This window comes from Zophobas morio, unplaced genomic scaffold, assembly GCF_036711695.1.
Source record: "Zophobas morio isolate AGI-343-1 ecotype UQ-CSIRO unplaced genomic scaffold, CSIRO_AGI_Zmor_V1 ptg000002l, whole genome shotgun sequence".
Classification (NCBI taxonomy): domain Eukaryota; kingdom Metazoa; phylum Arthropoda; class Insecta; order Coleoptera; family Tenebrionidae; genus Zophobas; species Zophobas morio.
The window spans coordinates 13,958,401-13,972,718 of NW_026972107.1; the positions used below are offsets into that span (position 1 = coordinate 13,958,401).

A 14,318-nucleotide genomic window follows, 5' to 3' on the forward strand; every position below is an offset into this window, starting at 1 on the left:
TTTGGTAGATAGAGAGTTGGTAGTGAAGTTTACTTGTTTGGTAAAAGATAGGGGGCATGTCACTGTTGTTTTGTAGTCTCTGTGTTTTGTAGTTTTGTTTGGTGTGAGTGAAGGACGCGGTAAGGAAGCTAGATTAAGTTTAATTGGTTTGATAGTTAATACAAAAGGGAGAGCTTTTGTTTAACGAAAATTAATCGTAACGACGATGTGACGGTCCACCCTTGAGGAGAAACCGCAAAATACCGCAATAAGAAACTTCAGAACATAATTCTCTAACTCAAAGACTAAATTCGCATATTCGCAAAAAGCAAGCAAATTGCGCATGTCCAATCGCGTATGTATTCCAACCACCAAATAATTGCAAAACCCATATTCGCAAACCATTGAGAAGTGCTCACTCAGTCAACCCTAGCTAAATACCACACCCAAGCAAAAGTTCCAAGATGGCGACAGCATGTGACGTTAACATGATAACAAGACAAAGAAGAATCCACAACGTTGGCACGTGATTCTAACGACATTCAATTAAAAGCACAGAGGAACCAACACCAAATAAATCACACCAAATTAACTACCAAAGGCGTTACACAATAACGCAACGCAAGATAAAAGAAGCATAAAACAAACCAAATCTCACGCATTACCATCAATCTATTTTGCGACTTATCACTCTGACGAAATTCTCGGAACAACGAAACTAAGACTTATAAAACCTCTAAATAAAGCCCAAAAGGATTGCATTCTTATCAACTAACCCAAATACGAATACCACGATGCAACACGTGCACTCATAAAGATGCCACCAAAGACATAATTAATGAGAAAAACGCCGTATAAAAGGTCGCAAAATCGAGAAGTCGAGGAAGTCGAATCCAGTGTGCCACGAAGACGACAAGTACCTACAACGATCGATACCCAAGTAGAGCCGTGCTGAAACCTTGTCCAGCTGATAGTTCCTTGCCCGAAATTGCGAAGGAAGACTTAGAAAAGTTCCATGGTTTTTTGTAAGTGAAAGAATCTAAATTTAAACCGTCATGCATGTGTTATCTTGCTTCTGTGCCTTCTTCGATAATCGACTGATGTGTGATTAACCTGGACCTCCGTCATTATACGAAAAATTTAACTTGTTAAATTGGGGAATGGTCCATTACTGTCATCGAAAGGGCGAACGTTTATCAACTCAGAACTGAGGAATTATCTGAGAGATGGGTTACTAGTCTGTCGCTTAAATGCAAACGCCATTAACAAAATGATGAAGATAACGAAAGCGGTCACTGCTCTCTGCGGTCCCTGTTTTAATGTGAATCTCGGAATTTTGACGAATCTTGGGGGGATTTCCGGATAACCCGTGTACCTTAATAAAAGCTTTAAGACTTCCCGTAGTTAATGATTAATCGCGCATTTATGAAAATATGTAGTATTGTCATTTGTTATTTTTGCTCTAAGGTCCGGAAACTTCCTTCCATGATTTTTGAACAGTTTCTTTTATTCTTTTTAATTTGTTTATGGAAATGCTAATCATTCCAAATTTTATTACTGCGACTTAGGGTAATAGGGAATGATCCTTGTGAAAGGTACCATTAGCAAATTGGACCTCATACGTCCATGTCAATTTAACGTCATACTTTAATATTTACTGCCAATTAATTTAAGTGTTATGCTAATATCTTATTAATCAGGGATAGGGAAACGATATTTAAAGGATATTTCAAGTAACGTTTTCGTTTAAGTTAACTTTAAGGAGACATTGATATTTGGCCTTTTGTAGTAACAGTTGATTGCCATGCATTTATAAATAATTGAAGTGAATAGTGACTCTTTTAGTTTAGTTTTATCAAGTAGGTAGGGATTATTTAGCGGACGCGTCAAAATACGATTTTTGGATTCGTAGCCTTAAGAATGTATTTATATTTAATCTTTGTCTGGGACTTACAATTTTTTACCATTAATTCTGTTTGAATTTAGATTTAATATACTTGTTAAATGAAGACTACATTTTACTTATTACCTCTCCCTGATTGCAATTTAGCTATCCATTTCCAAGGAAATGGGCCTACACCCAAATAAATAATTTTGTTAGTGTCCATGCTTGGCCACCGATAATAACACGGATGGACACGACAACGACGACGACGTTGACACAGTTTGCCCAACACGCACAGTTAATTCTTGTGGTTTTTCCAAGCGGAAATAAGCAAATTTTCAACCGACGCTAACACGTGCTGTAAATTTGATCTATTGTTTGTAAATTCACAGTTCATGTTAGGATTTTAATCGTTACTGGTTCTAACACAATGTAATAGACAAACCACTTGCTAGTTGCTAGGAAATTTCATGAAATTCACTTAGTCAGGACTCATCCTTTGTTTAACAAATTAGAATAAGCTTTCTAGATGCTTACACTTAAATGTTACATTATAACACTTCTTAATTTCTCACACAAGATTGCTAATAGTTCATTACGTTAGTTAAATTAGCCTAACGTTGTCCCACTCTGGGAAAAGGACCGTGAAAGTCCGGTAGAATGCATAATATCGTTCGGGGGGACTAAACTTTTCCCCTTAGACAATTATCATTGTTATCATCATCACATCATCGCGACGTTGGAAATTACACAACCGACAAGCATTTCTCGCAACGCTGGATGCATTTTGTGTTTATTTATCACGTGTGTTTCGTTTGGGATAACCTGGGACAGTCCACGATATAAACTTTCAAAGCTAATTGTTTTAAGTAACCAATAACTTGGATAATGGCATAATTTAGCATCATCTAAATTCTAAATTTGTTAGCTTTGCAATTTTCACCTCATACAATTTTTCTCTATCTCACAATTTTAACTTCAATAATTTTCTTTGTTGTATAATTTTAATTGAACGTAAATTTCCATGCTTTACAGTTTTAACCTCGCGTAATATTTTTATTTGACCAAGTTTATTTCGCACCAGATCTTTTGTTTTCATAAATCTTTGCTAGTTTATTTTTGTGTAAATATTTTGTTGATGAATGTTTCCTTTCCATCATATAAATTATGTGATGTTCAATCTTAATCTCAAATAAGAATATTTCTTGTTTAAAATTTCACAAGATTGTATGGCGAATTTAAATGTTGTTTATTTCTCTTTTTGAAACTTTAACACTTGTTCAATTGTCGTTAATATCAGAGTCATAGAAATTGAACATTTAAAGTGGAATTGAGGTAAATAACACCGAAATACGTTGGCGGGATTTATCGCGCCAAGTGTACAAAAGATGCAGATTAGAATAGAATTCAGGGGCGGTCGAGATGACGTAACACTGTCGGCGTCTGTACTTAGCGGGGACCCAACTGCGAGTTTGCGACCGTGACGACCTGCACGTACGGCTAGTCTGTAATAGAGATTTGCTTTGCGGTAGGCTTGCGATAGATAGAATCACCGTCGCGGGGAGAACAGCCACAACCGGTAGCCCCAAAACTCCACTTGTGCTAGAACCCATGGGTATTTTTGTTGTGCTCTTGTTGATTGCCATAATTTTAAATTTGCCGCCACACGTCTGTAATAATAACTTGTGTATTTGCATCCAGTTACTTTAATTCAGATTTTTATTTGTTTTCATTAAATGTGTAATTCAAATATTTGCATTGCTTTAGAAGGTTTAATTTGATTACCCCCGCACGCAGCTGTTTTTTATTATTTTATTTTTTTTTTGTCAGTGGAGGAATAAATAATTTTGTGTCCTCCATAAATTTTGTGTTTTATTTAGCGGCACTTTTCCAACCTTGGGGTCTACCATTTGCATCTGAACGCATCCCGCCATTTTTCAAAAACACAACGTAGGGTTCCATTTTGTTAGACGATCACAGCCAAGGCTAAATTTTGAATTTTTAAATTTTCACATGGGACGTTTAATAAACAGCATTTTCGAATTGAGTTTTTTCTTTGCACAATTTTGTGATGACGTCATCAACATTTTTGCAAGGACACGTATATCAACTTGGATTTTTTATGGTGTGGTGTCATCAATTTTTTAGGAGGGATGAGCAAATACATTTTGATCAAAAAATTACCATGCTTATGAAAACTTTAAAACATCTTCGAGATTTGAAAGCATTCAATTTTGCAGTCCTGATTAAAATAAATTCATTCATTAATTTTTTTGAGTCATTTCGTATATGCAAATCCAAAAAATTTGAATGGAATGATGAATCACAAGTACAGACTTATCATATTTTGTACATTATAGATAGGATTTATTCAGCAAAATTTTGGGGTGGCGTCATCAATCTTTTCAGGGGGCATCAGAAAATACACTGACCGGCAAAAAAAACCGGCCACCCTGGAAAATTTCGCAAAACCAAACTTAAAAAAATATTAATTTAACTAGTGATCATTATTTTATTAAAGAATCATTCACTATTGATAAATTATGTATAAATTAGCAAAAAAAAAGAAGGCAAATAAACGCAGAATTAAATTTAATTTAACAAAATAACAGAAACAGAGCAACAATTTAAGAGACGTCTGTAAGAGTTAACAGCATTGTTTTCGCGTGAAAACGCTTGTTAACTGCCAAACTTATAAACAAATGACGAAAAACACTGTTTGCAACAACGGCCTCCTTTATAGTTTTAACTAAGAAAATAGCGTACTTAGTATGGTTCTGTTATTTTGTTAAATTAAATTTAATTCTGCGTTTATTTGTCTTCTTTTTTATGCTAATTTGTAGATCATGTGTTAATAGTGAATGGTTCTTTAATAAAATAACGATCACTGGTTAAATGAATAATTTTTAAACTGGTTTTGAGAAATTTTTCAGGGTGGCCGGTTGTTTTTGCCGATCAATTTTGATAAAAAATTTACCATGCCTATGATAACTTTAAAATATCTCCAAGATTTCAAAGCATTCGGTTTTGTAGTTCCTGATTAAATCAATAAAATAAATCCACGCATTCATTTTTTTTTTTAATCACCCTGTATATGCAAAACCAAACAATATGAATGGAATGATGAATCACAAATACAGACTCATCATAATTTATTACATTTTTGATAGGATTTATTCAACAAAATTTTGGGGTGACGTCATCAATTTTTTAGAGGGAATAAGTAAATATATTTTGATTAAAAATGTATCATGCTTATCATAACTGTAAACGATCTGCAAGATTTCAGAGCATTCGGTTTTGCAGATTCCAAATTAAATTGCAAAATGTTGTTTCTTTTTTTTTGATTTTTTTTTTCAAAAATCTGGACGTTTCGGGTAAAAGCTCAATTCGGAGTCATAAACTGCATGTGTAGGACTATGTTATTTTATACGATTTAAAACCAACTTACTATGTACAATTTTGAAGTGACGTTATCACATTATTGGTGATTTCTCAATTTTCTTGGATTTTTCATTTTTCGATACATATTTAAGTTTTGGGATTTTTCTATATTTCGATTCGATTTTTCCATTTCTCCTCCTCCTCCCAAAATTGAAATATAGAAAAATTGAACAATAGAAAAAGTAAAAAATCGTGAAACCGAAAAATTAAATTGAAATAATGAATAATCCCAAAATGAAAGTATAGAAAAATTGAAAAATCGAAGAAAATTCTTGAACACGCCAAAAATTGAAAATCTCGAAATTGAAACACCGGTAAATTGAGAAATCGAAAAACTGAAAAATCGAGAAACTGAAAAGTCGAAAGATGTTATCACAAAACAAAAATCGTAAAATCAAATATGATTAATTGGTTTGGAAGAATCTTGGGGACCCTTTGTGCTTGGTTTGTGAAGTTGTTTGAAAGAATTTTGGGGACCCCTTTTGTTCTATTTTTGAAGTAATTTGAAAGAATATTGGGGATCCCTTGCCTTGTTTATGGAGTAATTTCAAAAGATCTTGGGGACCACTTGGGTTTTATTTTTGAAGTAGTTTGAAAAAAATTTGAGGATATACAATGTGGGCTTTGTTTTTGAACTATGTAATTTGAAATAATTTCGGGAACCTCTTGGCTTTTGCTTTTGAGGTAGGGCGACACCTTTTGTTTTTTTTTTAAGTAATTTGGAAAAATCTCGGGACCCTTTTTATTATATTTTTGAAGTAGTTAAAAGAATCTCAAGGATTCCTTTGTTTTGTTTTTTATTAGTCTTTGTGCTTCGTTTTTGAAGTTGTTTGAAAGAAACTCGGAGGCCTCTTGTGTCTGGTTTTTGAAGTAGTTTGAAGTATCTCCGGGACCCCGTTCGTTTCTTTTTGAAGTTGTTTGAAAGAATCTCGGAGACTCCATGTCTCTGATTTTTAAAGTAGTTTGAAAGAATTTCGGGGACACCTTGAGTTTTGTTTTTGATGTAGTTTGAGAGAATCTTAGGACCACTTGTGTCTGGTTTTTGAAGTAGTTTGAAAGAATCTCGGGGACTCCTTGTTTGCTTATATAAGTAATTTGAAATGTGATCAGGGCCCATGTCACCAATGTTTGTAGGGGATAATTGCTTAGACTTTTACCAAAAAGTTCAAGTTGTTTGACAAATCGACGTTAATAAAGCACGAAATTCGTATTCGTCGTCGTAATGCCTCAAGTACCGAAGGATGATCCCGCCGTCATTAGATGATTGTTCTAAAAAAAATCTTGGCGAATCTTTCCCCGACTCGAGCACGTTCCCCTGGTGGGAACGCTAACCAATTTTGGTTAGCCTTTTACCATCTACATGATATTCCTAATATAAATATAAAATTTCACAACAATCGGTCCAGTACTTTCGGAGATTATCTGTATAATAAAAATCCGGGACGGCAGGCAGACGCACAGACAGACGGAAATGGGAGACCTATTCCTTCGTCTTGTAAGGGTCACGAAAGGTCGAGAAAACGTAAAAGTAGAGAGTAAAAATTATTTTAAACTAAGACAAACGGCTTTTCGTGCATGGGCAACTTTGACTCATTTCTTTTTCGATTTATCTGGCGTATAATGCTTGCGGAGCGCTAAAGAATAGTGATTGCCTGTGGTGAACGAATTATTGTAATGACAAAAGTGACCTTGTAGCCTTTTTCAGACATCCCTCAAAGTCATTTGTGTTTAATAGATTTCGCCCACATACTCGCTTGTGTGGTTCTGGGTTCTGTTCTCTATTAACTAACCTTGGACATCCCTTGACTTTTAATTCAACATATATTTTTAGTGTTTATTTGGTTGCAGATGCACATGTTTTAAAAGTTGTTGAATGTAGAATGGGAATAGTTGTTTTATTTTCCCATTATGTTTAAAATATACATGAAACATTTTTAGGTTTACCCAGAGATTCACACTTGATTTTTCAGTATAATAGATGTATCCAAAATTCGGTAGATATGGCAACTCTGTGAAAAAATAGTCGCTGGGGTCGCTGTGGGTCGCTGGATAACCACAGCTGGTAATTTTCACTGTGCCTTCACGATCTGTGCAAGAGTAATTACGCATTTGCACGATATTTAAATACAAAGTATAGATAATCTAATAATAATATTTACACATACACAGTACATATTTTTATATACTTGTCATCGACAGTTTTGTGCCAGTAAACCCCAAGCCTGGAACACCGTTTTGTGATGCACTAGTACAAAAGTTATGGTGTTAAGTGGTGGCGGTGTCCCCAACATCTTTGATAAAATACAGCCATTTTTTTATCTTGCCATGTATCCTGCTAATGCATAGAGTGGTAGCAACCATTAAGTCCTCTTAACATTTGCAGCATTGGTAGTTTACCACTCCTAAATTCTAATTCAAAGTAAGCTTATAAATCTTTTTTTCAGACATAAAATAATGGCCGCCGTTGTTGATCAGTTCCTAAATAAGTTCCAAAATATAGAAGGCACAACCATTGCAGCCAGGCAGAAAAACTTTTTCAAATTGTTGCATGAGATTGCACCATTAGTGAAGGACAATGTAAAAGCACTGGATGCCATTACGTCAAATTTAAATCCTCAAACTTACCTGGAGAGCACATTCAGACTGAATTTTCTAATTTATTTTCGAAGATCACAAGAATTACTGCCTTTATTGAAAGAGGGAAACGATGTTTTTGTCAGCAAAATAGCGAAGCAAGATTGGTTTTTTAAAGAAGTGCTTGTGGATACTCCAGCAGATCAACTGGTAAATGAAATTTTACCATGCATGTCATTTTCGGTTCGTATGAAAGTACTGAGGAAGTTGAGTAAATTTTCACAGAGTGAAAAGTTTGATGAAATTTATGATGGTCTTGTTAATCGATATGGAATGTTTTTGGCGTCACAGTTTATTACTGGGTGTGGTCCTGCAAAAGTAAGGCAAATTTTACTTGAGTATCCTATTAAATTAACATCAACACAGTTGAAAATTTTGCATTCAAAGGATCCGCAGCTCATTGATTTTTACTTTACTGCTACTAGAACGTCTTTGCATGGATATTCAAATCTGATAAAGTTTATTTATAGTAATGATCGTGCCTTGTTTGATGTTCTAAATGATAAGTATCATATATCCATACGCCTTGGTCGAAGAGCTACAAAAAAGCTTGTAATGGTTAAAAAAGATGACATAGTCAAGAATCCTTATAACTTTGAGCACATAAACATGAAAGCCGTTTTAAGAAAAATTGGTAAAGATTCTGTGCTGCTTTTTAAAAATGCCCTTCCTGCTCAAGTGTCACATTGCCTTAATAACAATTGGCTATTTCGAAGTTTCCCCAAAAAGTACCATTACAGTTTATTTGTAACAATCTTTCAGGAACACTACAAGATAAAATTAGCTGATTATCCTAACTTAATTAGCGAGGAACTTCTAAAACTAATACCTGACAACGTGGAACGGGCAGTTTTAGCAAAAGTTCTAGTAGACATTGGCCGCGATGAGTACCTCAGGTACTTACTTATTGAAGATTCTGTTCGATTAATCAAAGAAATAATTAATGTAACGTCAGATATTTATGAAAGGGGTAAATTAGTAACACATTTAATTGAAACGTGTCATATTAACAAAGACATAGGCGCTCTATTTAAAGTTATGAAATATTTTTGTTTTAGACACAAAAATGACGAACTAAATGTACATTTGCAGTTTATAAATAATATTGAAAATCTTTTTGGTTTTAAAGAATTCACTGAAGAGATGTGGACTACGTTAAATGAATTGTTGACCATTCACATGTTGAAATTTGATACTCGTCAATCCACGTACGAAAAAATACAAAAAATGCCTTTAGTTAGTTTTAATTTGGGAACTTCTGTTTACCAGAAACTGTCTTATTTGGAGTTTTTGTTCAAAAAGGGCGACGTGATTGATGAGTTAATTAAAGAATACTTCACTAGTAACACTGAGTTCCCCATATACAGAAATTACGATGAACGGTTTGGGAAATATTTCTTGCTTTTCGCTATAAATAATATGGCTCAACAAAGCAATAATAATGATCATGTAACTTTTAACTATAAGTTAATTTGTGAGATAAATAGTTGGAGTAATACCTACAAACTTGATCAGTTATCATTTTATGATTTTCCAGTATTACTTTCTGCGTTTAATTATATTATTAGGAACGGACGTCCGTTGAATTATCCTACCGTATTTCGTGTGTTCCGCAATAAAATTTTTACCACAGAAGAAAATACTGACAGAAATGAATATATGCAAATCTATTGGGAGCGCCATGACGCGTTAATACAGTTAACTGATATTTGGTGGTTTTTAAAATACGAACCTCTTACTATTCTTACCCATTTTGATGTCGTTTTTAAAAAGTTGACCGAAATACCCAATTTGCACTTCTGGAGACAGATTAAAAAGTTTAGTCACTTGCACCTGGATGAAAAATCAATTCAATTAAGTTTAGCAACGCTAAGTGATGAGGAAAGCACTGAAATGAAACCAAATTTTGTACCTTCTTTGTCTGTTTTAATGAAACCTGGAGATTACGCGGCATTAGCAGATTCATATAAACCTGAGAACAAAAAACTAGACCTACAAAACGAAAAGGAAGTCAGGCGCTATACTTTGCAGTGTGCGGTAGCTACGCATTTTAAAAACACAAAATATTACGAGCTGCTTCCTTCATTGTTGAACTACTGTGCTGGTGATTATTTTAAATATGCTATGAGATCACTTTACAGTTTGCTATATCGAACACCGGAGAACGCACTTCCTCAGTATTTGAATTACTTAGCGAATAAAGCCGTATCAGTACGAAAGCATGCTTTATACATGACATGTGAACTAACTACTTCGTCGAAAGTTGAACATATGCTTAGATTGTTAAGTAAGCAAGAAGAAGTACAATCGCTTCAGAAGTATATGTTTTTAAGTACAATCCAATACTTTGTAAAAAGTCCAAGCGATTCAATATTCGAGTTAGTTAAGCTGAATATGCTGTTTATTACCCAAGCTGACGAAGAATCTTTGTACGGTATAACCCGACATTTGATTAAAATGCCTCAGAAGTATAAGGCCCAGTATATCCTATGCGCATGGAACCACCTAGAAAAAACCGTGACTGTGTGGGAAAAATTGCGACCCTTAAAAGAAAACCTCCTTGGCTATGTGAATTTGGCAGTAGCTAAGGAAATATCATTAGAAGTGGGCATGCAAATTATTGAACAGCACTTTATGACAGAGAAGGGAAGCAGAGAGCTGAACAATATACATCCATTTATGTTCATCTTTTACAGTAGCCAGGACGAAAAGAAATTTATTCTTGAGAAAATACTCTCCATTGTCGACCAGTGCAACAGTAAAAAACAAAAGTTTGATTTTTTTTATAGTTGGTATCCTGAAGTTATGAGATCAACGATGGAAAATTTACCGTACATGGACAAGTTTGTCGATTACTTTGAAAGTAAATGTTCGCAGGTGGTAGATTTCACAGAATTAATTAAAATCTATTTCTTACATCGCAAACTGGAAAAAAGTAAATGGGATGTTGAAGAGCTTTCGGAGAGACTTGTATCGTACTATACAGATGTATTTTTACTATATGGAACGCATGTGAGTCGCATATTTGCAAGGGAAATGGATTCTAACTTGTCATTTTTTGCAAAAAATGGTGCTGCAAAAAATGAATTTTACTTGAGTATGCTGAAGCGTAGTCCGACTCACCTCTTTGCAGGTATGCTGATAGAAGTAGTTACTGAGCCGTCATGCGGCGACTTGGCAGCCAGCAAAGCTTTGAATGAGTTTTTACGAATTTTCAAAACTGTGCCAGACCTAGGAGCACAAGTTTGTTTACGGTATAAAAAGTACAAATGGTATACCAGAATACATCCTGAAGATATGGAAATAGATTAAGATAGTTTAAATAGATAGTAATTTATTTTATACATTAAATTATAATGCAGAGAGTGAATTTTATACCTATAATATAATAATAAGAATAATGTATTTTTCGTGGTAATAATTACAAAGAGTTTTTCACATGTCTGTAAACTTAAATTTAATAAACTATGATACAGAATAGAAAACAGTATTAATTAATATTTGTTTGACAACTTTACAAAATACATTTTCAGGTAACTGTTACTGACGCTGGAAGTACATCAAATAGTGTAATACAATAATAACTTAGAGCTGTTCTTGTTCTCGTTAACCTTCGAAAATCTGTTTGGAGCGAGGAGGGTAGAATAAGAACGGAGGGATAGTACGGTCGAAAAATGTGGCACCGATCGTCCGAAATCTAGACACCGTTTATGACGGTGTTTGGAATACGCGCTCGACTACACCACGCCCCCAGTTTCGAGAGAATCGCTAAACAGTGGCGGGCAAAGTTACTCAAGTTATACATTTATTACTTACTTATGGAAACTAAGTCTGTCTTTCACAGATTGTTTAGTTCCATTCCACGACTTACAAAGTTTGCAGTTCACCATGTTGAATTTATTAAAAACAAAACGGCTTAAAGTATAAAGATATACAGCACGTGATGGTACAAAATAACTGAGATGTACGCCCATGGAGTACGATGGGCTTTTCTCGAGGTTTGTAGCAAGCTCGCACATGCGCACAGTCGACAGACCGATCGTAAACGGTGTTTGCGGTAGATGATTTTGGGCCAAAACCGTACCATTGAAAGCATAGGACATGCTCCCTCCGTTCTTATTCCACCCTCCTCGGTTTGGAGCCATTCTTTAAATCTTGTTTGATGTTCATGGTCCAGGGATCTGAACTGATTTGGAATACGTTTCACATTTCTAAGACAAACATAAATATGAGTTGCTGGTAGTGTGATAATACATACATTTTTGAATGATTCCCGACAGTCAACTCTATAATTTAACCCGGCAATAATACGTATATATACATTTTCTTTTGGGTAGAAAATAATGTTAACATATGATGAGAATGACCTCATACTAAAATCGCATATGATACACAGTTTTGTATATCGCCAAAATATCCCGCTTTTAATGTTTTTTCAGACATAACTGGTCGTAGCCTTCAAAGTGTAGTCTTTTTGATCCAGATTTGCCCAACTTAACAATATGTTGTTCAAAAGTCTTTTTTTATCCAATATGTCCCCTAGCATATTAATTGTTTCGTCAACAGTATCCAGCTCTCGTAAAGAAAAAACTAATCTTTGAGTCTTACTCTCATTCCTACACAATTTATTGGACAAAAACCAAGTATTGATTTCATTCTAGGCTTGCGTAACTTCGTTAATCAATTTCTTTATATCCTGATTACTTTCCGCTAGAGTCGTGTCCTCTGCAAACAAAATAAAGTTCGTCATGAATGAACTGCTTGGTAAATTGATAAATATAGGATGGGACCCAAGACCGAACCTTGAGGAACACCATATCTTACTAAGATTTGGCAATAACGGAGTTGTTAATCAGCACAACTGTCACTACTACTCCCAAAATAACCCACACTGAATCAGAACAGCTCATTTTCAAAATGTTGTGGTGACGAAGTTAAATTAAAATTTCGCGCTGAGAAAAAAAAACAACGGCCGGAAATCGCATTTGAATAATTTGAATTTGAAAAAAAAATCAATCAAGAAAATCATTAAACATAGGTCACCATGTGCACGTTTAGTTCTGTTTTGGTAGTTGGTAGTTCTGCTTGGAATTTTAGTTAGCGGGTTGGTGTGGGTAGAAGATGGCGGTTTGGTAATGACGATGAAGCCACAGTTTCCCCAACACGCGTAGCTAATTTTCGACCGACGCTAACACGTGTAAATTTGTTTTATTGTTTGTAAATTCACAGTTCATGTTAGGAGTTTAATCGTTAACTAGTTCTAACACAATTTAACAATCAGGAATTTGTTTAGATAAGCACTTGCAGGAGTTTTCATGAAATTCACTTTGTCAGGACTCGTTTGATGTTGTTTGTCTAATCACAGACTACGAACAAACAACTGATCCCTATGATCTATATGTAAAAGACCGGCATAACTTCTGATGAACATAAATTTGGCAAATGAAAGTGTAGAAGTAGACCGTATATTTTATGGAACTTAAAAAAGCAGAATCTGAAATAGGCGAACCGGAAAATATCTCACATATAGAGGCTGTTCATTTTATCTGTTCACGCCTGACAATTTTTGAAAAGGCATCATATTATACACTCCAGAAACGACTTCGTTCAATTTAATTTTTTTTTTAATGAGCAATCATAGCAATCATTTTCGATTGGGACACTATAAACGTCATTTTTCACCTTCCCTTCACTTTGTTTATATTAATTTACTAATTGAAGGTAATAATTGTCCAGTAATTGGATTGTATCTGTTGAGCAATAAACATTATTATTATTATTATTAAAAATGAGCGGGAGTTTTCCAACAGTTCAGATAAAATATTCTTTAAAAAATTTAGATACATAGGTCCGTTTAAATTTCCTTCAAAAAAATATGGAACAATGACGTGGTTATCAAACTAATCTCCATTTGTCTTGCAATCTGACTCTGACTCACGTGGGGATTTTCTGCTACAATTTCATTTAGAGCAGCTTCATTATCTGGTGTTGTTACAGTTTGATTTCCAACTTTTATTTTTTTTTGAATTGCCCAAATTCTCGTAATTTTTTTTTCAAGTTTTCAAAACGCTTGATTTGAGGGAGTTCTTCTATTGGGATATTGCCTGGCGTAGAGACGAACAGCAGCATCAAAATTTTTGTCACACTTTCCCAATATTAATAGCATGTCTGTTTTTTCAGAATTCGAAACCATTTTAAAGCAAACGAAAATTGAAAATATTTGGCTGACGGAAATAATGTGTCATAATTTTGGTTCTGATCATTGCTATATATACACCTGCGTTCATTATTATTTCAAAATAAAAATTAATCAAAGCTGTTTAAGAAACGTAAAATGGGTTGCCTATGCAGAAATATTCAGGCGTGAACAGATAAA

General features: G+C 34.5%; 1 protein-coding gene across 2 annotated transcripts; it reads left to right on the top strand.

Moving 5' to 3' along the window:
- Positions 1 to 7,219: 7,219 nt before the first annotated feature.
- On the top strand, positions 7,220 to 11,427 carry LOC135128150 (uncharacterized). 2 transcript variants are annotated; one of them, XM_064055040.1, is made up of 3 exons: positions 7,220 to 7,439; positions 7,508 to 7,696; positions 7,753 to 11,427. In XM_064055040.1, the coding sequence occupies exon 3, from the start codon at positions 7,763 to 7,765 to the stop codon at positions 11,252 to 11,254; it is 3,492 nt and encodes a 1,163-aa protein (XP_063911110.1). In that variant the 5' UTR covers positions 7,220 to 7,439; positions 7,508 to 7,696; positions 7,753 to 7,762; the 3' UTR covers positions 11,255 to 11,427. The 2 variants fall into 2 exon arrangements, with proteins under 2 accessions (XP_063911110.1, XP_063911121.1); XM_064055051.1 differs by having other exon boundaries at positions 7,220 to 7,370.
- The last annotated feature ends 2,891 nt before the right edge of the window (positions 11,428 to 14,318 follow it).

Coding starts and splice junctions, on each gene's coding strand:
- LOC135128150 (XM_064055040.1), top strand. CDS start 7,763: ATGGCCGCCGTTGTTGATCAGTTCCTAAATAAGTTCCAAAATATAGAA.